This window comes from Bos indicus x Bos taurus, chromosome 3 (genome assembly GCF_003369695.1).
Source record: "Bos indicus x Bos taurus breed Angus x Brahman F1 hybrid chromosome 3, Bos_hybrid_MaternalHap_v2.0, whole genome shotgun sequence".
In the NCBI taxonomy this organism is placed as follows: domain Eukaryota; kingdom Metazoa; phylum Chordata; class Mammalia; order Artiodactyla; family Bovidae; genus Bos; species Bos indicus x Bos taurus.
The window spans coordinates 16,613,857-16,637,402 of record NC_040078.1 but is presented as its reverse complement, the minus strand read 5'-3'; the positions used below and the strand labels follow the sequence as shown (position 1 = coordinate 16,637,402).

Here is a 23,546-nt window from a genome sequence, read left to right as displayed (position 1 = left end):
TGCTATCTCCTGCTACCTCCCTCCTCCAAGCCGAATGCTGGACAGGAAGGGAGATGAGGGCTGTGAGCCGTTGCGGGGAGTGTCTGCTTTTGGGTCTGCTCAGCAGAACTAGAAGGGGGCGGGGAAGACATAGCTCTCTCTGGAGCCGTTCGTATATATTGATAGCTTATTGTATGGGGACTCTCTGATGTGGGGGGACCCTTTAATTCCACACTCTCCAGAACCAGCCATCCTGGTCATGCATCACTCCATGAAGCCCCACCCAGCCATCACTGCCACACTCCTGGACTTCATGTGCCGTGTAAGTGCCACAGCCCTTTTTCCTCCCCATGTCCGCCCAGCAGAGCTAAGTGTGTGTCCTTCTAACCTTGGCAGTCAGTGAATAGGTCTTCCCAGTGCCCCTTGGGAGCAAAGTGGGTCGTGGTCATGGTCATGGGTCCTTTGTCCTAAGTTAGTGAAGCTTCTCTCCCACATTCCCCCTGTCTCCAGTTGCATCTTTCCATGTCTCCATGGGGTTTCTTAGCCTCAGGGATGATGACTTCAGGTAAAATCCCATCTCCTTGAGGAGCACCCAGGTTGAGTAAGAGTTTCCCATTTTAACAGCGCAGGACAGTCAGGAACATTCCAGTCCTTTCTGCAGCCATACCTCCCAGTGTTTCCTGAATGGAACCAAAGCTGCTTTTTAGATCTAGTTCAGCAGAACAGTCTGGATGGAAGGTCCTGCCCTGTGTTCATTTTCTGCTCCTCTTCCCTTCCAGATCATTCCCAACTTCTATCCCCCGCTGGAGGGCCACGTGCGGCAGGGTGTCTTTTCCTCCCTCAATCACATTGTGGAGAAACGGGTTCTGGCGTAAGCACTTCATGTGTCTGTGGGGCAGGGAAACCAGCTCTTTCCTCCTTTCACTAGGTCACCGTGGCCAGATACTGCTCTCCCACTGCTGACCCTTTCCCTTGAGACGTATAGAACATACTGGCTCCACCGAAGGCTGCTAGGCATACGTCCTCTTGCCTCTTAGAGGAACTTCTCTCTTGCAGAGGGATTCAGATGCCTTCCCTGTGCCCCAGTGGCCCTTCCCAGGGAGTATTGCCCAGTTGTCCCATTGGGCTTAGACTTGTGTATTATTTAGTTCTGCGTAGCGTTAGAAGTGAGGAGCTCTGATACTGACTTTCATTCATGTTCCCCATTAGGCATTTGGCGCCCCTCTTTGACAACCCTAAATTGGACAAGGAGCTGCGGGCAATGCTGAGGGAGAAGTTTCCTGAGTTCTGCAGTTCGCCCAGCCCACCTGTGGAAGGTATAGCCCCGCCTAGTCCATCACCGATTTCAGAAGAGGGGTGGAGACGTCCAGGGCGCTGGACTAGAGCCCTGGTTTAGGACGTCACGTGCTCCACCTCTGTGACTCTGTCCAGTTCAGTTTCTCTTGCCCCCGGTTTTTTCTTTTATTCTTTTTTATGTTGTCTTCCTTATGTTGTCATCCTTTATGATGTCTTCTCTGTCTTATCTGCTTTTCACTGACATCCCTTGCTCTCTTAACTCCTCCTTTTTTTTTTTTCCTGACCTCTCCTCAGTAGGTGGAAGGCCTTCATGGAATGTATGTTTATCTCACTTTAGCTTTGTCCATCTTTCTTCCCAGCCCCAGGCCCTGTCCTCTGATGAGAGGTTGTCATGTTGGGTCTCAAATCTTGCTTCCAATTCCAGGCAGATCCCCTTCCTTTTTTGTTTTGGGGTAAGGGCTTAAGCTAGGCAGAGCTTTCCAACTTGGTCTAAGTTAAAGAGCACTTGGGACTGTGCCTGATCTTATCTACTGGCTGACCCTCAGCTGAGCATAGAGGCGTCAGGGTCTGTGCTGCTCTTATTGCTGGGAAAATCCCCCCGCTTTGAAGCCCTGGAGGGTGGAGGACAAGATGCCTGTCCTTTCAAGGTCCATGTTCCATTTAGGTCATGAGCTCCTTATCCTCCCACTTGCCCTCTTGTCTCCCCTTCCCAAGAGCATTGGACAAGGAGGCCATCAAATGTCTTGTCTTTCTTTACTTCCAAGTCAAAATTGAGGAGCCAGTTTCCATGGAGATGGACAACCACATGTCAGACAAGGATGAGAGTTGCTATGACAACGCAGAGGCAGCCTTCAGTGATGATGAGGAGGATCTCAACAGCAAAGGTAGTCCAGGCTTGTGTCCGTCCTAGGAGGGCTAGCTGGCAGGAGCAGACTCTCTGCCCTCTCTGTGCCTCTGAGTTAGTTTTGTTATCAGTGTTCCTGGATGAGACTCCAGAACTTGACACTGAAGCAGGAGGGAAAGGACAAGTGGTCCCTGCCTTTTCTTGCTTCCTGAGGCTAGAACACGCCACACTCAGGGAAGTGCTTCAGGCACTCAGTAGCTCTGAGTGAATGGTGCACACCCAGCTCGGGTCAGGGGGCCAGACTATTCAGGGGGCTCTCTGTGCTTCTCATGTCTGGGCCGAGTAACTCCTTTCCTAAATCACTCCCTTCAGGGAAGAAGAGAGAGTTTCGCTTCCACCCAATCAAGGAGACAGTGGTGGAGGAACCAGTTGATATTACCCCTTATCTTGACCAGCTAGATGAGTCCCTGAGGGACAAAGTGCTCCAGCTCCAGAAGGGAAGGTGGGTGCCGGTCCTGGGTGTCTGCCTGGTACTTGGTGGGTGGCAGACTGGTGGGTTTGGAAGGGTTCTGGTGGGGGTGTGTGGAGAAGTGACTGAAGCTGCACAGGAGATGCCTTCTACAATTTAGGTTGCAGGCTGTGGGCTGGGAGGGGGCAGCCTTGTTTGGCAGCACGCCAGGCCCTCACTCCCACGTTCTGAGTAGAATAGCCTCCAGGAGCAAAGCAGTACTGTGGGGATCCCCCTCTCCTTGGCCTCTGCCCTGAGGCCCCCTCACCACAGCCCGGATTCCCAGGGTTCCTGTGTTCTGTCTGTGTGCACGCGAGTGTGCTTGTGCACGCATTCCAGGTGTGTGTCCCGCCCTCTGCTCTCCTCCGTGTCCCTGAGATCTCCTCTCCCTTCTGCTCTGTAGTGACACAGAGGCCCAGTGTGAGGTCATGCAGGAAATCGTGGACCAGGTCCTGGAGGTGAGGAGGAACCTGCCCCCTCAGGGAGGGAGCAGCCCAGCCCGCCCAGCCCAGAGCCCCCCAGGCAGCTGACTCCCAGCTTCCCGTCCTCTGGATTGGTCCCTTCTGCTGGGGGCGGGGCCTGCTGATGCTGGAGCTGGAGGCAGATGAGCTCAGGCTCTGGGAAGTGGGGGCAGGGAGGCTGGGTCTGGATGGTGACAGTCCTCCTCTCACCACCCAGGAAGACTTTGACTCCGAGCAGCTGTCTGTCCTCGCTTCCTGCCTGCAGGAGCTCTTCAAGGGCCACTTCCGAGGGGAGGTGCTGCCCGAGGAGATCACTGAGGAGTAAGGCTCATCTTTCCAGACCCTTCCCACACCCACCCCCACCCCTACCCCAGCCTCAGGAAGCTAAAGGTATGCTCTTAAGGCCCGAGTCCAAGAGGCACCTTGCTGGGGACTTGAGAAAAGTCATCTCTTCGTTTGTTTTTCTTCTCACACGTACTGCTTCACTTAAACGAGGGTTTATTTTGCCTGTTGAACACCGAGCATGCTTGGTCAGTGGACTCGCAGCCCTCCCTGCATGTCCTGCCCTGCTGCTGCACCCGGCAGCCCCAAGTCTTTGCTGCTTCAGGTGGGGTTGGACCCTTGCCTGGAACTCCCTGAAGGGCAGGAGTCTCACTTACAGTGACAACAACCAAACTGCTTCCATGTTAGGCCCCTGGTTTCTCTGTGAGCCAGCCTCTGGGGCAGCAGGAAGTTCCATGCTCGTTAAGAAAGGACCGCAAGCTGGTCCTCCATGCTAGCTGGCTGTAGCTCACTTTTCCTCCTCTGTCCTGCATGGACTCTCATATATCACCTTCGTCTTGTAGGTCCCTGGAGGAGTCTGTGGGGAAGCCTCTCTACCTAATATTTAGGTAAGCCTCTCTATCTGATGTTTAGGTCTCGCTGTAGATGCTGCCCTCTCTACCCTCCCTGTCAGCACGCTTATGCTTCTGTCCTGGGGTAATGAGGCTGCTTCTCCAGAAAGAAGGGGTATGCAGTGGGCACAGGCAGCCATGCCCCCCAGAAGTGCCACAGGAGAGTCTGCCCCAGGGAAAGCTTGCCTCTGTGCTCCCATCTCCCACTCCAGGAACCTGTGCCAGATGCAAGAAGACAACAGCAGCTTCTCTCTGCTTCTGGACCTTCTCTCTGAGCTGTATCAAAAGCAGCCCAAGATTGGCTACCACCTGCTCTACTACCTACGGGCCAGGTGGGTGTGGTCCCGTGTAAGAAGGTGTCAGGAAGCATCCTGGAGAGTGTCTCTCCCTTCATGCCTGACTCCCCAGCTCCCTTGGTTGTCATCACCAGAGCTCGGTGTGTGTGGGGTGTGTAACAGTTTTAAAGTGGTTTTAGTGTATTCATAAATATATGCCAATCTTACTACTGTATAATTTAGAATGTTTTCATCACCCCAAAAAGAAGCCGCATACCTGTTCGCAGTCACTTTCCTGTCCTCCCTTTCGCCCAGCCCGTGTAACGCTGATCCACTTTTCTGTTTCTGTAGGTTTACTTATTCTGGATAGTTCATATAAATGGAATCATACAGTGTCTGAGTTTTCATGACTGACTGTTTTCACTTAGCCCAGTGTTTTCAAGGTTTATCCCATTGTAGTGTGTATCTGTACTTCATTCTTTCTTATGACCAAATAATCCAGTTCTGGGACATTACCACAAGTTATTTACCCATTCACCTGTTGATGGTCATTTGGGTTGTTTCCGCTTTTTTGTTTGTTGTGAATAGAGCTGCTGTGAACGTTCACGTACAGATTTTTGCACGGACAGATGTTTTCAGTTTTCCTGAGTATATACCTAGAAGTTGCATTGCTGTGTCCAGTGGTAACTGTTTTTCCATCTGTGAGAATTGCCAGACTGCTTGCCGAAGTGACGCGAGCACTTTGTTTCCACCAGCATCGTGTGAGAGCTGATTTCTCCTCGTGCTCCCCAGCAGTTGTTGGCTTTCGAGGATAGCCAGCCTAGTGGGCGTGAAGTGGCCTCTCATCCTCGTTTTGATTTGCGTCTCCTGACAGCAAATGATGTTGAGCATCTTTTCATGTGCTTATTGGCCGTTTGCATTTTCTTTGGGAAAAAACTCTGTTTTAATCTCTTATTTTTCAATTGGGTATTTATCTTTTTCTTGTGGGTTTTTAAGAGTTCTTCAGATATTCTATGTAGATGTCCTTTATCAAGTATATGGTTTGTAAACATTTTTTCCTATTCTGTAGGTTGCCTCTTCACTTTCTTTCTATTTTTTTTTTAATTTTATTTTTAAACTTTACATAATTGTATTAGTTTTGCCAAATATCAAAATGAATCCACCACAGGTATACATGTGTTCCCCATCCTGAACCCTCCTCCCTCTTCCCTCCCCATACCATCCCTCTGGGTCGTCCCAGTGCACTAGCCCCAAGCATCCAGTATCGTGTATTGAACCTGGACTGGCATCTTGTTTCATACATGATATTTTACATGTTTCAATGCCATTCTCCCAAATCTTGCCACCCTCTCCCTCTCCCACAGAGTCCATAAGACTGTTCTATACATCAGTGTCTCTTTTGCTGTCTCGTACACAGGGTTATTGTTACCATCTTTCTAAATTCCATATATATGCGTTAGTATACTGTATTGGTGTTTTTCCTTCTGGCTTACTTCACTTTCTTGATGGTATCTTTTCAAACACAAAAGTTTTAAATGTTGATCAAGTCCTGTTTTTTTTTTTTTTTCCTTTGTCATTTGAGATTTACTCCTGTTTTCTTGTAAGAGTTATATAATTTCAGTTCTTACATTTAGGCCTGTGACCCATTTTAAGTTAAGTTTTTTGCATATGGTGTGAGGTAGGTATCTGTGGAGAAGGCAATGGCAACCCACTCCAGTACTCTCGCCTGGAAAATCCCATGGACGGAGGAGCCTGGTAGGCTACAGTCCATGGGGTCTCCAAGAGTCAGACACAACTGAGCGACTTCACTTTCACTTTTCACTTTCATGCATTGGAGAAGGAGATGGCAACCCACTCCAGTGTTCTTGCCTGGAGAATCCCAGGGACGGGGGAGCCTGGTGGGCTGCCGTCTATGGGGTCGCACAGAGTCGGACACGACTGAAGTGACTTGGCAGCAGGTATCTGTAGGTATTATTGCCTTCATTGCTTAGAGCCCAAAGGACAAGAGAGAAAGCTTTCTCTAACCTGATGTGAGCCCTCTCTCTTTCCCTGTTCGTTACTCTTACCAGGTAGTAACTTCACTGACTGTGGTCTGAGCCCTGTCTGAAACATGGGGGAAAGCTGGGGAGAAAGGAGTGTCTCCTGATTTCCATAGTCACCGAGTCTCTGAGGAGGGCCAGGGAGGGCCATGAGACACGTGAGCCCAGGACATCCAGGGCAGTAAGGGGTTCTAGAGTGGGGTCTACTTAGGGCTTGTTTGAGGCCGGGGTCAGGCTGCTGGCTGAGGCGCGCCTGGTCTTGCAGCAAAGCCGCCGCTGGGAAGATGAACCTGTACGAGTCATTTGCCCAGGCCACCCAGCTGGGCGACCTGCATACCTGCTTAATGATGGACATGAAGGCCTGCCAGGAGGATGATGTGCGACTGCTGTGCCACCTCACGCCCTCCATCTACACAGAGGTCAGCACCTCGATCTGTGTCCCTGGGACGGCACAGTAGTGCCGGTGGGCTCAGGGGAGACCGCGTCATCTCGTTGCACACAACCCTCACCCTCCTCTACCCTCCGCTGCTGGCCTCAGTAGGCCCCTTCTCCCACACCACAGCCGTCCCCTCCTGCCTCACTCCATCAAGTTGAAAAATGTCTAAAACCCACAGAATTCTTGTCCTGTGCGCTAGGTCTGGGCCTGTCCACGTGTCCCCTTTGCTTTGGCCCCATCCCCTGGACCCAGGACAGACAGGGCTCCCAGCCAGATCCACGTCCACATACTCAAGCTCTCTGGCCGAAAGACCAGGGCCTCTGTAGTGGAGACTCGGCTCCCATTTCCCTTGTTTACTGAGTCTTCTCTAGGAACTGGGGCATAGGAGGAGATAACTGCTCTTTTTCCTCCTCTGGGTGAGAGTTCCCAGGAACAGGGAAATTGGGGCACAGGGTGTGGGCATCACAGGAAGAAGTGTGATGCCAGCCAGACACCCAAGGGAGGAAGGGCGCTCATGCCCAGCACCCCTCCCCTCTCCAGAAGGGGCCCTGCGCACCCCACACCCCACACCCTCCCCAAACACACACACTCTCTGTACCTTCTTTGGCAGGGGTCGGCACACACTGGATTTCTTTGCTGCCAGAGATGCAAATGCTAATTCTGTCATCGCTTCTCGCAGAACTAACATCACATCCAGTCCCACTGAGCTCTAGCTTTGTCTCTAGGTGGCTCCCCGTTCCTTTCCTTACACACTCATACTCACTGTGTGGACACACACATTTAAATCCTTGGGTTCTTTAAGGATTAAATTCCCAGCCTCAGAGCTACTGGATCTTTGTTAGAGATTTATGTCAGGACCCCATGTCTGGCTAGCCCAGCACGCCCTGAGCGTGTAGGGAGTGGGGATGGGCTGTGAGGGGAAAGCTGAGGGGTGCACTTTGGACTTCTGCCCTTCTTTCCCTCTTTTCCTCCAGTTTCCAGATGAGACCTTGCGGAGCGGGGAGCTGCTCAACATGATCGTGGCTGTTATTGACTCAGCACAGGTGAACACAGAGCTGTCATCCCGAGAGGCCTGGGGACACAGGGCCCTGCTCCCCCCTCCTGCCTGCAGAGAGGGAGTCCTGCCCACAGGTGCCCTGCTCCTGGCAGCCACTGTTGTGTACCTTCGGCCCCAGGGGCTGGGAAGGAACGTGGAGCCCCAGGGTGGCAGGCTGGGTATAGGCCAGTCCTGCTGGGGGTTCCCCTTATTCTCCATGCTTTGGGGGCACTCCTGTTCTTCAGGGAAACGAGGGGATGTTTCCAGCTCTCCGTTGGTCTCCCCTTGGCTCAGAACAAAAATGGTCAGACCACTTGTAGCTGACCTTTCATGCATACGTCCCTACGAGGCTGTAGCTTGGCTTGTGGTCCCTCCTCAGCCCTAAACTGGGGTCCCATTTCTGCTCCTTCCCACAAAAGCCCTCCTACCTGTGCTGTTCTCCTCCCCACACCTGTCATCCAGCCTCCCATGGCCCTGCCCCCTCAGCACAGGCTGGGATGGATCAGGGGCCCAGGCTACATCCAAGCAGAGAGGTTGCCTCTTCTCACTCTGCCATCAGGACGTGAAGGATGGCATTTTTGTAATGGTTTTTGCTCTGAACAGGGGGGTCTGGTCCCCACTGAAGCCAGTTGCTCCTTTGCCAGCCCCCTGAGTCCTTCAGGGTCCCGGTGTCCATCGTGTGCCTTTTCCTTCCCATTCCTTTATGACTTGGGTTTCACTTCCTCTGATTTTTCCCTAAATGAGCTCTTCTGCTTCTCTTTCCATACTAGCTTCCTGGCCTCTTTTAAAACCAATGGTTTCTGCCTTCTTCCTCATCCCCTTTAGCTTCAGGAGCTGGTCTGCCACGTAATGATGGGGAACCTGGTCATGTTTCGAAAAGACTCAGTCCTCAATATACTCAGTAAGTGTGCCAAGCCCTGAGGTTCCCTGGGAGATGAGAGGGGTGGCAGCCCTGTGTACTTGATCAGTTGCTCAGTTGTGTCCAACTCTCTGCAACCTGATGAACTGTAGCATGCCAAGCTTCCCTGTCCTTCACTATCTCCCAGAGGTGGTTGTGTACTTTCTAGTAACAGAAAAGCTGGCTCTGGGGCTGAGAATGAGGTAGAAGGTCCTTCCAGCCTGCCGTGGGCCTTTGGCAGTATCTGTTTGGATCTGTTCTTTGGCTCTATAAAAGTTCCTTGACCTGGCCTCAGGGTGATGAGAATACAGAAGCTATATGAAGGCTTTGGAAGTGTGCTTTGCATGAAAGGGAAAGTACCTATGGTCTTAGGCTCGCTGTTCCCACCCCTGTACATCCTTGCGTGAGGTGCTGATAGTCAGTGGGTTAGCCTTCTGTGCGTGTGACAGAATGTGAATACGTGTGTCTCTTCTCTGTCTACTCAGTCCAGAGCTTGGACTGGGAAACCTTTGAGCAGTACTGTGCCTGGCAGCTCTTCCTGGCCCACAACATCCCCCTGGAGACCATAATCCCCATCCTGCAGCACCTCAAGTACAAGGGTGAGTAGGGTCATGGGCGGGAAATGTGACTGAAGAGGAGAGGACACTCCAGGGCTTGGGCCTCCGGGCTTCTTCTTAGATCAGTCCAGATCCACAGCTCCCCTTCCCAGCAGAATGCCGAGTGCAGAAAGGCAGGCCCCCTAAGTCATCTCTGCTCCTTAGGCGTGTCCTGCACCCCCCTCCAAGCCAGGTGCTGAACTGGGCTCAGGTGGCGGGGGGCTGGGGGTCGCTCTTCCTGGTTTCTTGTTGAAGATTGTCTTTACTCCTGCCAGTAGCTGCGGTTGGGGGATGGGGGAGGTGCCAGAGTTTCTTTCCGGAATTCTGTGCTCCTCTGAACAGCCTCTACCTCCCCCATAGAGCACCCAGAGGCCCTGTCCTGTCTGCTGCTTCAGCTCCGAAGAGAGAAGTGAGTTCTGCCCCCGCCCCTGGGGGCTCTTTGGTCCCCACTCTGCACACACCAAGAGGTGCTGTCACACAAAGGGCTCCTGTCCTGCTCCTTTGCTGCCTGTTTTTTCCTGTTGTTGACATCTGCTTATTCCACCCTTCCCCCAAAGTGATTTACAAATAAGCAGGTCCCCTGGGATCTGGGCTTCCTCTCGACTTTACCCCCCTGCCCACCAGGAGCTGCCTGCAGAGGTGGGGACCGGACATCCCTGTTTCCTGCTGCCGCAGCAGTTCTAATCCCCGGTGGCTCCTGCTCCCCTCCCCCTCGCCCCTGAGGCTACCACGAGGCCAGTCCTAGAGGAGGAAGGGTCAGAGTGGAGGAGCCACACACTGTCCCTTGCCTCCCCCTGCAGCGCGGGCAGATGAACAGGGGTGGGGTGTAGAGGGTGAATGGGCAGAGGCCCCTCCCTCTGTCAGGCACTGTTCCAAAACCCCAGGTGAATGGAGCAGCAGCTGTGCACCTTTTCCTTCCCACCTTCTTTCTGTCTTTCCGCCTTTTCTCCTTTCTTGGTTGAGAGACTGGAAGTGGGAAAGTTGGAGGGCCACGTGTCCCTTCCTTGGGCTCGATACCAGGGTGGCCCACTGCTCCAGCTAGGCAGGGCACAGGGAGCATTCACACCCCACAAACTTGTCCCTTTGCCTCCCCGGCCCACTTCTTGACTGCTCTGGGCAGCGTTGGGGAGACTGAGTGGGGCTCCTTCCCAGCACACAGGCACGCACCTTCTGCTGCCACAGAAACTGAAAAGACTCGCTTCTTGTCTTCTGGCTTCTGCAGAGGATGAAACCAGGCATTCCTTGGCCCAAAGAGAAGAGGGAGAAGGATGTGAGAGTAGAAAGCTACCACAAGTCTGGGGTGGGACAGGGGTAGGGAGGCCAGGGTTTTGGGGAAAAGTCCATGAGAGAGTGCCAGGGGTTCCTGTGGTCAGCTGTGTGAGCCAGGCGCCCCTGCCCGCACCCCGCTTTTGCCCCCAGGCCCAGCGAGGAGATGGTGAAGATGGTGCTGAGCCGGCCCTGCCACCCTGACGACCAGTTCACCACCAGCATCCTGAGGCACTGGTGCATGAAGCATGACGAGCTGCTGGCTGAGCATATCAAGTCCCTGCTCATCAAGAACAACAGCCTCCCGCGCAAGAGGCAGAGGTGGGACCCTCCCGGCGCCCACGGGCAGGCGGCGGGGCGGTCCAGTTTGTCCCGGCCCGGCTTGCGGGCGACACCTAGTGGTGTGAAGCAGCCTGCGTGCAGGACCACCGTGGCCCCGTCGTCTTCTTCTTGTGCCCCGTCTTTGGTCCCTAAGCCACCTCCATTACGCTGCCCGGCCCCTCCCAGTCCTGTCCTCCTTCCTCTGTAGGGGCTGCCTCTGTCCTAAGGAGGAACCCCAGTGGGGGAGGCTGTCCATGCTCCCGGAGCCCGCACCCCAAGCTCAGACTCACTCTCCTGACTTCCCCGCAGCCTGAGGAGTTCGAGCAGCAAGCTGGCCCAGCTGACCCTGGAGCAGATCTTGGAGCACCTGGACAATCTGCGTCTCAACCTGACCAACACCAAGCAGAACTGTACGCTTCCCCGCCCTCTCCCGCCTGCATGGCGCCGCCCGACCCAGACCACCTGTGGATCCGGGTGGGGCAGCTCGCAGACACCTCACTGTTCCCCTTCCCTGCTCTCCCTTCTCCCTCTAGTTTTCAGCCAGACCCCAATTCTGCAGGCTCTGCAGCATGTCCAGGCGAGCTGTGATGAAGCCCACAAGATGAAGTGAGGCTCCTTGCACTTGTGGCCTTGAGAAGGAGTGGGAGAGGGGTTGGGTGAGGGTGGCCTTCTGGGGACACAAACTTAGTCTCCGGCAAGACCAGGTGCTTGAAAACAAATAAGAGACCCTGGCGTGAGGGCAGAGACAGGGTGGGAGGATGGCCCTGGGGCCAGGACACCCACCCTCCGAGCGTTCCTTCTCCCCCTCAGGTTCAGCGATCTCTTCTCCCTGGCCGAGGAATACGAGGACTCTTCCACCAAGCCACCCAAGAGCCGGCGAAAAGCCGCTCTGTCCAGCCCCCGAAGTCGAAAGAATGCCACCCAGCCGCCCAATGCTGAGGAGGAGTCTGGCTCCAGCAGTGCCTCGGTGAGACCCCTGGCCGAGCATGCCACGCACGGGATGCAGGGAGAGGCCGGGTGCGGGCGGAGCTGGGCCTAGCAGCTGCCCGTGCTAGCGACTCTCCCTCCTCTGTCTCCCAGGAGGAAGAAGACACAAAACCGAAGCCTACCAAGAGGAAACGGAAAGGGTCCTCTGCAGTGGGGTCTGACAGTGACTGAGGCCCTGTTCCCCGTCCACCCCCAGTTGGACTGCCCTCCCCTCCTTGGTGAATCAGAGGTTAACAGAGGCTGGGGAGATCGTAGGGGAAGCAGCCTGTCCCCATCCCAGAGCTCACCTGGGGAGAAGGACGAGCTGCCTTCTGGAGCCCAGCCCTCATGAGAAGCTGCCGTGCAGCCCCCAGCCCCACCCCCTCCTCTCTGGGGCCCGCAGCCCCGGCGCTGCTGCTCCCACTGACACTGGGCTCCCACTGAAGCCAGAGGCTGTGCGAAGCCTGGACTGTGGAGGAAGTCCTCGCCCCCTCCCCCAGCCTCCCCAAAAGCTATTTCAGTAGAGGAGAGAAATGGCCGAGGGGTGGTCACAGAGGCTAGGATGAGAGTGAAAACTGTGTGTGCGCGCCCCTCCCCGCTCCCCTTTCAGGTCTTGATCTGCTCTGAATAGGCATTTTATAGTTGCCCTCTGTACATCAGTGTGAAATGAGCATTTAATCTGTGATGTGCTCACGTCGCCTTTTCCTCTCTGAGGGCCGGGTGCCACAGGTGTTCAGGAAGGAATCTGAGAGGGAGGCCACAGCCCCACCCGGGGTGCCCTGGAGGCTTGTGCTGACCCAAAGTTGGCACCTCACTCGGGGCCAGAGCCCTGGGAGTCCCAGAGACATGTTCCACAGAACTGTCAAATGGTCCCATTTCCTTGGATCTGTCTGTCTTGTCTTTTTCTTTTTTTGGCAGAGATAATCGCATTTTAAAAGTTGTTTTTAAATGACAATAAAATAAGCCAGAACCTCTTCTGTGCCAGAGCTGCTGCCCCCACTTACCCTGTGCATGTACCGGTGGTCTTGATTTAATTGGCACCCTTCTTCCCCTTCTCGCTTCCTGCCCGCCCCCTTCTTGTCCAGAGCAGGAGGGAGTTGGCTTTAACCCCCACATCCTTCTTGCTGCTGCTGGCTGTGCAGGCCAGGTGCTGACCTGTCCAGGCAGAAATCAATGCTGTACCATCTCCCAGAAGCCTGTCTGTCCTTATCCATCTCTCACGAAACTAGAGGCTTACAGAAGCTTCCGGAATGCTAATGTTACATTGGTGGTGTAGTGGTGAGCATAGCTGCCTTCTAGAAGCTAGTGTGTCATACTCTAATGCTTACCAGCTACTGGAGGACCACCTGCTTGGGCTGGAGTTGGGTGGGGCTGCTGCTGCTGCTAAGTCACTTCAGTCGTGTCCGACTCTGTGTGACCCCATAGACGGCAGCCTACCAGGCTCCCCCATCCCTGGGATTCTCCAGGCAAGAACACTGGAGTGGGTTGCCATTTCTTTTTCCAATGCATGAAGTGAAAAGTGAAAGTGAAGTCGCTCAGTTGTGTGGGACTCTTAGCGACCTCATGGGCTGCAGCCTACCAGGCTCCTCCATCCATGGGATTTTCCAGGCAATAGTACTGGAGTGGGTTGCCATTGCCTTTTCCGTTGGGTCAGTCAGGGGTTGCTAATACGTGTGCCTGGTGTAGAGAGTTCAGATACCTGAGAGAAGGAACCCTCTTCCTGTCTAGCCACTTGCCCATCCCTGTGTACCACCGGAAAAGCTCCTTGGCTCTGCTTTTGTTCTGCTGCTGTCCTGGGTGCTTGAGTGGCAGGCTGAAGAGAAAGGAGTGAAGTTTGGGCTGACTGCAGACAGCTCCTCCTGTTCAGCCGGCAAATTTGTCTTTTACAGAATCCAGGTTTTCCCATCCCTCAAAGCTGCTGCTCCTTCCTTTGAAAGCTTAAACTGCCGGAGGCCTCTTTTGCTTCCCCTCTCTCCTTCCCCTGTTTCCTCTGTCCCAATTAAAACCAGGATGGAAAGCATTGGCTGGCTAGCCCCAATTATTGTCCCTTTGCCCAAAGGGAGGGGCCTCTGCCGCCGAGGCCCCTCCAGAAATCTGGCTGGCTGGGCCTCCACTTCTCCCCTACTTCACTCTCGGCCCCCACCCATCTCCTGGGGTTGCTGCTGCTGGCAGCTGGAGGGAGGGCATGGGTCTGGCCAACGTGCCATGCCGCAACTTGCAGCACCATGTGGGCAGGAGGCCGAGTTCTTCAGTCTCCTGGGAGAGTAGTGCCACCCTCCCGTCATCCAGTGAAAATGAGAGGGAAAAGGGAATGATGGACTTGGGTCTTAGTGCCCTGACTCTCTGACCGGGGGTCCAAAGTCCAGCTGATGTCTAGTCTGTCCTACAGAAAGCCTTGAAACACCCGATCCTGGGATTTAGAGAAGGCTTGAGCACCGCCCAGGAGCTGGTAGGGTGCGGGCCGCGAGAGGTCCGGGAGGGAGCGCGCCTGGGGCGGAGCGTAGCTCTGGGAAGGGCCGGGCTGCGGGGCCGCCCCCCACTAGCACTCCTGCCGGGCCTCCGCTCTTCGCCCGTGGGGAGGGGGGCTGGGTGGGAAGGGGCGTGTGCCAGCGCGCGCGCTCCCGGGAAGGAGAGGTCTGAGCGCTAGACCAGCGGCCCCAGTTTGTCGGAAGGGAGTATCGGGCCTGTCTGCGAGCTGCTGGGGCCAGACCGGGCCGAGTGGAGGAAGCAGGCACCATGGCCTCTCTCCTGCTGCTACTCCTGCTGCTGCTGCTGCTGCCGCTGCTGCTGCTGCCACTGCGCATCTGGTCTAGGTTGCGCTGGCTCGCGGCAGACTTGGCCTTCACGATGCGCGCCCTACGCTGCAAACGGGCCCTTCGAGCGCGCGCTCTGGCCGCGGCTGCCGCGGACCCAGAAGGTCCTGAGGGGGGCTGCAGCCTGGCCTGGCGCCTCGCGCAGCTGGCCCGGCAGCGACCGGCGCACACCTTTCTCATTCACGGCGCGCAGCGCTTTAGCTACGCGGAGGCCGAGCGCCACAGCAACCGGGCTGCGCGCGCCTTTTTGCGCGCGCGAGGCTGGGATGGGGGACTCGGCGGCGGCGGCACGGGGGGCGCCGGGGAAGGCGAGCGGGCGGCGCACTGCGCGAGAGACCAGGCGGCCGGAAGCGGCGCGGCGCGGGCCGTGCGGGAAGGGGATGGCGCGGCCCCTCTGGCACCTGGGGCCACCGTGGCGCTGCTGCTCCCCGCCTGCCCAGAGTTCCTGTGGCTCTGGTTCGGGCTGGCCAAGGCCGGCCTGCGCACGGCCTTTGTGCCCACCGCTCTGCGCCGGGGTCCCCTACAGCACTGCCTCCGCAGCTGCGGCGCCCGCGCGCTAGTGCTGGCGCCAGGTAAGGACCGAGCGCCCGACAGGCGGGGGCGGGGCCAGCCACGGAAAGGGGCGTGCCGAGGGCCGAGCGGGAGTGGGCTGGAGAGGAGGCCGCACTCTCTCCAGGGGGTTCGGAAGCGGTGCGGAAAAGAGTTCTTCGGGCTTGTGACGGGAGGCAGCTGGGTCTCTTTCTGGTTTCCCAAGGATTTCCCAAGACTTGGGCTCCAGGTCCCAGGCCCATGATGGGACGTCGGTCCTGTCCTCTTCAGCCTTCCTTATTCGGGAACTGTGCGAGTCGGGGGTGGGGGCACAAATAGGGTAAAGGGTGGGGAGTCTTCTGGGTCGGGTGAAACTGCGGGGCTGTGCTTTCCCACCCCATCCAGAATTCTTGGAGTCCCTGGAGCCTGATCTGCCAGCCCTGAGAGCCATGGGGCTTCACCTGTGGACTGTGGGCTCTGACACCCGTCCTGCTGGAATCAGCGATTTTCTGGCTGAGGCCTCCGCTGAAGTGGATGGGCCAGTGCCCGGGTACCTGTCTGCCCCCCAGAACATGACGGACACATGCCTGTATATCTTCACCTCCGGCACCACGGGTGAGCATATTTACCTCCCAGAATCTAAAGCCAAGGAAGGCAGGGGCCTGGGACCAGGAACTGTGGGCTCCTAGGCCACTGCTCCACAGCCCCCAGGGAGAAGGGTGATCCCAGGGGCCAGTCTCCCCTACCTCGGCAACCTTCCCACCCCTCTTCATTTCTCCACTTCCCTGAACGTCCCTCATTTCTGGGACATCGCGGCCTGCCTTCTCAGTTTCAGCCTTGCCTGTGCCTCTTGCTGCGGGAAACCAGCAGGGGCAAAGGGGGAGACAAGGCTTGGGTTCAGACCCTTCCCTGACCTCCCCTGCCCCCACCCCCAGGCCTCCCCAAGGCTGCTCGGATCAGTCACCTGAAGATCCTGCAATGCCAGGCATTCTACCAGCTGTGTGGTGCCCACCAGGAGGATGTGATCTACCTCGCCCTCCCACTCTACCACATGTCTGGCTCCCTGTTGGGCATCGTGGGATGCTTGGGCATTGGTCAGTCTCCCCCGCCCCAACCCCTCATTCAGCCCTCTGGCAAGTGCTTAATGCCAGCAAACCTCTAAGTTCCTACTGTGGTGTGCTCACCTGGGGATGCTTCCTGAGCCCTTCAGGGTGGAGAATGGAGAGGAAGGAGGCTGGGTCTCCTCTACAGGAGCTCCTGGTTCAATGGAGAAGCATCACCTGCACAGACCTACAGGCTGAGCAACCAGGGGGGGCATGCAGTTCGTGGAACTCCAGGCTCCAAAGGCCAGGGGATGGGAGGGCTGTGAATGTCAGCCCAGGAAGGGGCAAATGGAGAAGAGGGTTGAGACCTGGGGGCAGGGTTCAGAGAATGGACTGCGTTAGGATGGAAGTGGGGACAGGGCGCTCACCTCCCTAAATTACAGGTGGGAAGGGATGAGGGCCAGCTTGGCCTGTGGCAAGTATGACTGTCACAGCCTGGTCTTTCAAGGAATTACACTATAGTGAAGGCTAGTATCTGGGAAGAAGGGAGTCAGGACCCCACGCCCCCCTCCAGCTATAACCTCGCCTCCTTCCTTCCTCCTCTCCCCCCCTGATCCTGGCAGGGGCCACAGTGGTGCTGAAGTCCAAGTTCTCAGCTGGCCAGTTCTGGGAGGACTGCCAGCAGCACAGGGTGACAGTGTTCCAGTACATTGGGGAATTATGCCGATACCTCGTCAACCAGCCCCCGGTGCGTGGGCGCAGATCCTGGGCGGAGCCACGGCCGCAGGGAGGTGGGCAGTTGGAGGGGCCACTGAGACCATTGTCTTGAGAGTCAGAGAGAGGAAGCAAAAAGAAGAGAACGGAAGTGCGGAGAAGGAGCCTGGGTGGTCGGACTTGGATGCTTAGGGCACCTGAAGGCGGTCACAGTGAAGGGCGTCGAGGAGAAGGGGAGCTGGCCAGCATCTGGAGGCTGAAGCTCCTGCCGCTCTTCCCACCTGTCTCAGAACAAGGCAGAACGTGGACATAAGGTCCGGCTGGTGGTGGGAAGTGGGCTGCGGCCGGACACCTGGGAGCGCTTTGTGCGGCGCTTCGGGCCCCTGCAGGTGCTGGAGACGTACGGGCTGACCGAGGGCAACGTGGCCACTTTCAACTACACCGGACAACAGGGCGCTGTGGGGCGTGCCTCCTGGCTTTACAAGGTGAGTTGCAGGAGGAAGCCAGGAAATCTGGGGGACAGTGAGGGGGGAGTTAGTGGGGAGGGGGCTCATGCACCGGAAGTGACCCAGTCCCTGGGTCTCCCTTCCCCCAGCATGTCTTCCCCTTCTCTTTGATTCGCTATGATGTCACCACAGGGGAGCCAGTTCGGAACACCCAGGGGCACTGTGTGGCCACGTCTCCAGGTTTGTGTCCAGGTGGGGTGGGCGGGATGGTGTACTTGGAGAGTGGCGTGGGGGGCGGGCACCCCTGACCCCGGTGGCTCTGCCAGGTGAGCCAGGCCTGCTGGTGGCCCCTGTGAGCCAGCAGTCGCCATTCCTGGGCTACGCTGGGGGCCCAGAGCTGGCCCGGGGAAAGCTGCTGAAGCACGTCTTCCAGCCTGGGGATGTTTTCTTCAACACCGGGGACCTGTTAGTCTGCGACAACCAGGGCTTTCTTCGCTTCCATGATCGTACTGGAGATACCTTCAGGTACCTGCCCCTCACTCTCTGATTCTTCTCCCGGGCATCTGAATCTCTGGGACCCAAACCCTCTAAACCTCTAAGCTGTGTACCAACCCAGCTTCTCACCTAACCTCTCCTCTCCAGCCTCTAGCTTCTTCCCCGAAACCATCTGGCACCTCGCCCTCATCCCAGCCTCTTTCTCTCCCCACCGAGCTCAGGAGGCCCTGCCCCCTGACTCCCAGTTTCCCATCTCTGGCAGGTGGAAGGGGGAGAATGTGGCCACCACCGAGGTGGCCGAGGCCTTGGAGGCCCTGGACTTTCTTCAGGAGGTGAACGTCTACGGAGTCACTGTGCCAGGTGCCCAGGCAGTGGGGAGAGGCACCAGGCCCACCAAGCAGAAGTGGTGTTACGTCGGGTGCAGGGAGCAGAGGGCCTTGTGGGGGTCAGCTCCCATGGCTGACCCTGCCCCCCACACCCACCAGGGCATGAAGGCCGGGCTGGGATGGCAGCCCTGGCTCTCCGTCCCCCCCACTCTTTGGACCTTGTGCAGCTCTATGCCCATGTTTCTGAGAACTTGCCACCTTATGCCCGGCCTCGATTCCTAAGGCTCCAGGTAAGCAGCCACCCCTGCTCTGACCCTTTACCTCACCCTGTATATCTGCAGCAGTCACTGTCTCCCAAACTCCACCGGAGGACCCCCACCTAACATACTCTGTGAAGAGAAAAAGCAGTTCCTTCCCAGACCCTGTCACCCTCTCCTCTAAACCTGGGCCTCATCTCCTCTTTCCCCAGACCTGCCCCTCCACAAAACTCAGGCAGTTCCCCTGAACTGCTGGGGCAGAATACCGCTTCCTTCAGCCTCCTCTGACCTCCCCTTCCCCAGGAGTCCCTGGCCACCACAGAGACCTTCAAGCAGCAGAAGGTTCGAATGGCAAAAGAGGGCTTTGACCCAAGCACACTGTCCGACCCGCTCTACATTCTGGACCAGGCGGGGGGCGCCTACCTGCCACTCACACCTGCCCGGTACAGCGCCCTCCTGGCCGGGGACCTTCGCATCTGAGCGCCCCCACGCCAGCGCACCCGACAGGGGGGCCCTGTGGGCTGGGGAACCACTGTTGGGGATCTTTTCTATACCAGATTTGTAATCTGTATTTTGTAATAAACTTGACCAGAGGTCCCCTGGCTCTTTCTGCTCCACAGTATCAGCTTTCCCATCTGTTTGTGGAACTGCTTTTCTCACTGACATTTTCTCCCGGTCAGAGCTACAGGCACTCCTGCCGGGACTCTGGGCCTGAGTTCAGTGTCTGGACCTCGGTATTTTTCCTCTCGGATGACCCCGTGTGATCCTTGTCCCTGGAAAACCCCTGATGACTGATGTCTGTGCTGTGGGTATTCTGTCCCAGTTTCACTCCCTGAGCATGGGGCCCCCACTGCTTCCTCTGGGGAGCTAGAGGTCCCAAGGGGTTCGCTCAAATGGCCTAAGTGGACAGAGGTTTGGAAACACTGCCCCCTGCGGGCAGCCAAACATCTCCACAAACTCACCTGTGGTTGGGGCATGGGGAAGGGTCTTAAATGGGCAAAACAGAGGCTTAATTTTGGGGGAAAGGACCCTCCAGACACCCCTCACCCCTCAAAACTGGCTTTGTTATCCACTCCCTGAGGGGGAGGGGTGCAGCGTCTCAGTGCAACTCAGATTTTCCGAATCTTACCCACAGGTAGTCCTGTATTCCCAGAAGTAGCAGTGCAGTTTCTGGGAAGAGTTTGCCTGAAAGCCCTCCTTGGAGCAGGGCTTCAAAAACATGTATGCTTGTGGTGGCAGAGGGATGGGGAAATCAAAAGGAAAAGGGCCTCTCCTTAGCCCCTGAATGAGATGTCCAAAAGGTTAGCCATCAGGGAGTTCCCTGGTGGTTAGGATTCATGCTTTCACTACTGTGGCCTGGGTTCAGTCCCTAGTTGGGGAACTGATGTCTCCCAAGTTGCTGCATCACCAAATTAAAAAAAAAAAATTTAAATAAAACTGATTCAAAATAGCTTAAAAAAAGTTAATCATATTAAAAGCTTGAAATGATGAAACTGCTGCTTGTCTTAGAACTAAACTCCCCTTCTGTTTTAAGCTGTGGGTCCACAAAAAATTCTACTACTTTTTTTTGGATGATCTTTCCCCCTCCAAACCCTCCTCCCAACGTGAGAGGTCACGGGACACACCCCATCACCTATCTTGGGTCCTTATGGCTCACCCTCCTATTCCAAAACATACACCTTGTCCCACCCTCCACCAACAAACCCAGTTCAGATCACCAACAGACTAGACAGACCAGAGATGCACCCAACCCTTGTCTCGTTTGGTTGAAACCTGTCCTGCACAGTACGGTGGCCACCAGCCAGTGTTTACTGAGTGCTTGACATGTGGCTGGTCTGCAACAAGATGTGTGAGCTACAGACCAGGTTGCAAAGACTTAGGACCCAAAATAAAGGTAAAAAAATATTTCATTAATAACTGTTCTGTATTGCTACATGTCAAAATATTGGGTTAAAATATATTAAATGTATTCCACTTGTTTATTTTTAACCTTCGTAAAGGGGGTTTCCCTTTTGTAAAGGTGGCTTAGCAGTAAAGAATCGGTCTGCCAGTGCAGGAGACACAGGTGTGATCCTTGGTATGGGAAGATCCCCTGGAGAATACCCACTCCAGTGTTCTTGCCTGGAGTATCCTATGGACAGAGGAGCCTGGCAGGTACAGTCCATGGGATCTCAAACAGTCAGGCACGACTTTGCAACTAAATAACAACAAAAAGAAGGCTACTAGAAAATGTAGAATTACAGACCAGCCACATTATATCTCCACCAAATAGAGCTGGCCTAAATCCTATCCCCATGCCTCCCTCTGTAGACCCACAAATACTGAATGTAATACATCAGCTGTCCCTGTATGATGCCTGCTTTTGAGCTGCTGCACTTTGGAGAGGACAGCCAGCAAAAGGGCTTCTGTTCCAATGGGCTGAGCCAGGTGGCTGAGGTTGGCATGCTGTCCTCCAGACAGAATCGCAGCTCTCTGAACCAGCTTTGTTGCAGAGGCTATATAACCCCTGAAATGGAGACGCTGGAAGACGGCACACTCTGGATCCAAAAGAATTAGGTTTTCCATTTACCATAATCAAATATAAAATAAACTTCAAAAGAATTAAGTTTTCCTACCAAAAAAGTCCAAAGGAATAAAATAAAATGAAATTATGAGAAATTTGCGGAGATAGGTTGGTCCTCAAGAGGTAAGTTCCCTTTCTCAGGCCCTTGTCCCTGATATGCTGGGCACTGGAAAGGGAGGGTGGTGGAATCAGAGAACTGTCTGACCTCATCTTCAGTCAGAGCAATGTTCTCAGCTCTGTATCAGTGAATTCCCCGGGCTGCTTAGGCCACGAGTCCTCGACAAATACAGGAACCAGTAAGGGCGCTGGCATTGGCAAGCCACGCTCTTTCACAGCCAGAGGCTAAGAATGGTTTTTTTATTTTTAGATGGCTGAAGAAAGCAAAAGAAGAATATTTCACGACATATATGGGATTCAGACTTCAGAGTCCACGCGTAGTTTTAATGAAATAGGCCACGTGCATTCCTTTACAAACTATCTATGGCTGCTTCTTTGCTACAAAAACAGAGTAGTTGTGACAGAGACCGTATGACCTGAAAGGCATAAAATATTTACTATGTGGCCCTTGACAGAAAGACTGCCCTGTTCTAGGGCCTCGTCCCTACCCCGCCGCTGGGCAGCAGTTTTCCCGCGTGCAAGGACAGGGAGTGTCAGGGGGACGGCCCGGCGACGCTTGGCGACTGCTCCTAGTAGGGCTTGGCAAAAAGCACCCCGGATGCGGCGCTGCCTGAGTCGATTATGTGGGGAAAGGCAGTAACACGCCAGGTCCTGCTCATTGCCGAGCGCCCACGCGCCAGCAAGCTCCAAGGAGTAGCCACGCACACCCGCGGAAACCGAACCTGGGGCGCCGGCGCTGATTGGCGCCGGCCACTCGCTGCCGCCCACATCCTTGCGCGAGGGAGGCGGGGCAAGCTAGGGAGTGGGCGGAGTCATCCCACATGGGCGGGGCGAGCCCCTCCCCTCCTTCCAACAGAGAAAGGCGCCTGCGCACTGCTGCCCCGTCCCCGGGTGTGTGTATGGGCTGTGAGTGTGTGTGTGTGTTCAGTCGTGTCCTTGTCACCCCACGGACTGTAGCTCACCAGGCTTCTATGTCCATGGAATTCTCCTGGCAAGAATACTGGAATGAGTTACCGTTTCCTCCTCCAGGGGATCTTCCCGACCCAGAGATCAAACCCACGTTTCCTGCATTGGCAGGCAGACTTATTACCACTGAGAATTACCTGAGACGCCTGCAGCTCTGGCTAAAATTAAGAGACAAGTTGGGGAACAGGGTCAAAGTAACGGAAGTTTTCTTCTTAGGGAACAAATGTGGGAAGAAAATTGTTTTTGTTTTTCAATTGAGATGTAATCCAATTTACCCTTTTCAAAAGTTTAGTGTTTCTAGTATATTCATAGATTTGTGTAGCTATAGCCACTACCTAACTTAGAACGTTTTCATTACCCCCTCAAGGAAGTCCCTACCCATTAGCATTCTTCCTGTCGCTCCTGTTTCTGGCAGCCACCAATCTGCATTGTCTCTATGGATTTATTTGTTCTGAACATTTCACATAAATGGGGTCATATATGTGACATTTTCTGTACCAGTGGCTTTCACCTGGTGTAACATTTTTGAGGTAGATTCATCTCTGTTGTGGCAGGTATCAGTACTTCGTTCCTTCGTATGGCCAAATAATCATTCTGTTGGATGTATATACCACAGTCTGTTTATCCATTCATCAGTTGATGGAATTTGGGCTGTTTCTACTTTTTTACTATTTGAATAATATTGCCATAAACATTTACGTACAAGTGTTTGTGTGGACATAATGTGTTCAACTCTTTTGGGTGTATATCTAGAAATGGAATTGCTGGGTCTTAGAGAAACTCTGTGTTTAACTTTGAGAGGAACTGCCAAACTGTTCCAAGGGGGCTGCACCGTCTTACAGTCCCGGCAGCAAGGTATGAGGGTTTCAGTTTCTCTACATCTTCACTACCACTTGTTATTATTTGTCTTTTGCCTGTAGCAGTTATAGTGGGCGTGATAGCTACCTTACTGCGGTTTTGATTTGCATTTCCCTGATGGCTAATAACACTGAACATTTTTTCATGTGCATACTGGCCGTTTGAATATGTTCTTTGGAGAAATGTCTATCCAGATTATCTCCTTGCTTTTTAATTGAGTTTTTTGCCTTTTTATTGATGAGTTGTGAGATTTCTTTGTTTTGTTAGGGTTTTTATTTTTTTAATTTTTTAAATATATACTCTGGACTCAAGTTCCCTTGTTTTTTCACTTCCTTGATAATGTCCTTTGAAACATAAAGATTTTAAATTTTGATGAAGTACAGTTTGTTTATTTTTTGATGAAGTACAGTTTGTTCTTTTAAAATACAGGGAGAATATGGCAAGAGTTGGTTTTTCCCCAAGGACAAATAAAGATATGAAGATATGTTGCATTTCATTTAGTGTGTACATATTGATAGTAAAATCGGCATTATTTGAAACTATTTTATGGCATATTGTATAGTAATAAACATTAGGAATCACTGTTTTCAGAGCAAGAGAAAAAGA

At 54.4% G+C, this 23,546-nt stretch overlaps 2 protein-coding genes across 4 annotated transcripts in view; both read left to right on the top strand.

Annotated features, from left to right (window-relative positions):
• Positions 1-12,817, top strand: part of INTS3 (integrator complex subunit 3) — a 39,139-nt gene extending 26,322 nt beyond the window's left edge. The window contains exons 12-30 of one of the 2 annotated variants that reach the window (XM_027532898.1): positions 222-301; positions 759-850; positions 1,189-1,295; positions 2,040-2,159; positions 2,492-2,621; positions 3,031-3,085; positions 3,306-3,409; positions 3,934-3,978; positions 4,194-4,313; positions 6,561-6,714; positions 7,706-7,774; positions 8,593-8,668; positions 9,151-9,264; positions 9,622-9,670; positions 10,681-10,848; positions 11,158-11,258; positions 11,382-11,454; positions 11,659-11,815; positions 11,929-12,817. In XM_027532898.1, coding sequence (XP_027388699.1) covers positions 222-301; positions 759-850; positions 1,189-1,295; positions 2,040-2,159; positions 2,492-2,621; positions 3,031-3,085; positions 3,306-3,409; positions 3,934-3,978; positions 4,194-4,313; positions 6,561-6,714; positions 7,706-7,774; positions 8,593-8,668; positions 9,151-9,264; positions 9,622-9,670; positions 10,681-10,848; positions 11,158-11,258; positions 11,382-11,454; positions 11,659-11,815; positions 11,929-12,006 — 1,892 coding nt within the window. In that variant the 3' untranslated portion in view covers positions 12,007-12,817. The remainder of the gene's footprint in view (positions 1-221; positions 302-758; positions 851-1,188; positions 1,296-2,039; positions 2,160-2,491; positions 2,622-3,030; positions 3,086-3,305; positions 3,410-3,933; positions 3,979-4,193; positions 4,314-6,560; positions 6,715-7,705; positions 7,775-8,592; positions 8,669-9,150; positions 9,265-9,621; positions 9,671-10,680; positions 10,849-11,157; positions 11,259-11,381; positions 11,455-11,658; positions 11,816-11,928) is intronic. The other variant, XM_027532905.1, reaches the window with a different exon arrangement.
• A 1,612-nt stretch (positions 12,818-14,429) lies between these two features.
• Positions 14,430-19,058, top strand: SLC27A3 (solute carrier family 27 member 3). 2 transcript variants are annotated; one of them, XM_027532884.1, is made up of 10 exons: positions 14,430-15,199; positions 15,561-15,770; positions 16,091-16,249; positions 16,822-16,946; positions 17,203-17,397; positions 17,551-17,598; positions 17,792-17,883; positions 18,116-18,213; positions 18,339-18,469; positions 18,740-19,058. In XM_027532884.1, exons 1-10 carry the CDS (start codon positions 14,551-14,553, stop codon positions 18,914-18,916), a joined length of 1,884 nt encoding a protein of 627 aa, XP_027388685.1. In that variant the 5' UTR covers positions 14,430-14,550; the 3' UTR covers positions 18,917-19,058. The 2 variants fall into 2 exon arrangements, with proteins under 2 accessions (XP_027388685.1, XP_027388678.1); XM_027532877.1 differs by having other exon boundaries at positions 17,508-17,598; positions 17,685-17,883.
• The last annotated feature ends 4,488 nt before the right edge of the window (positions 19,059-23,546 follow it).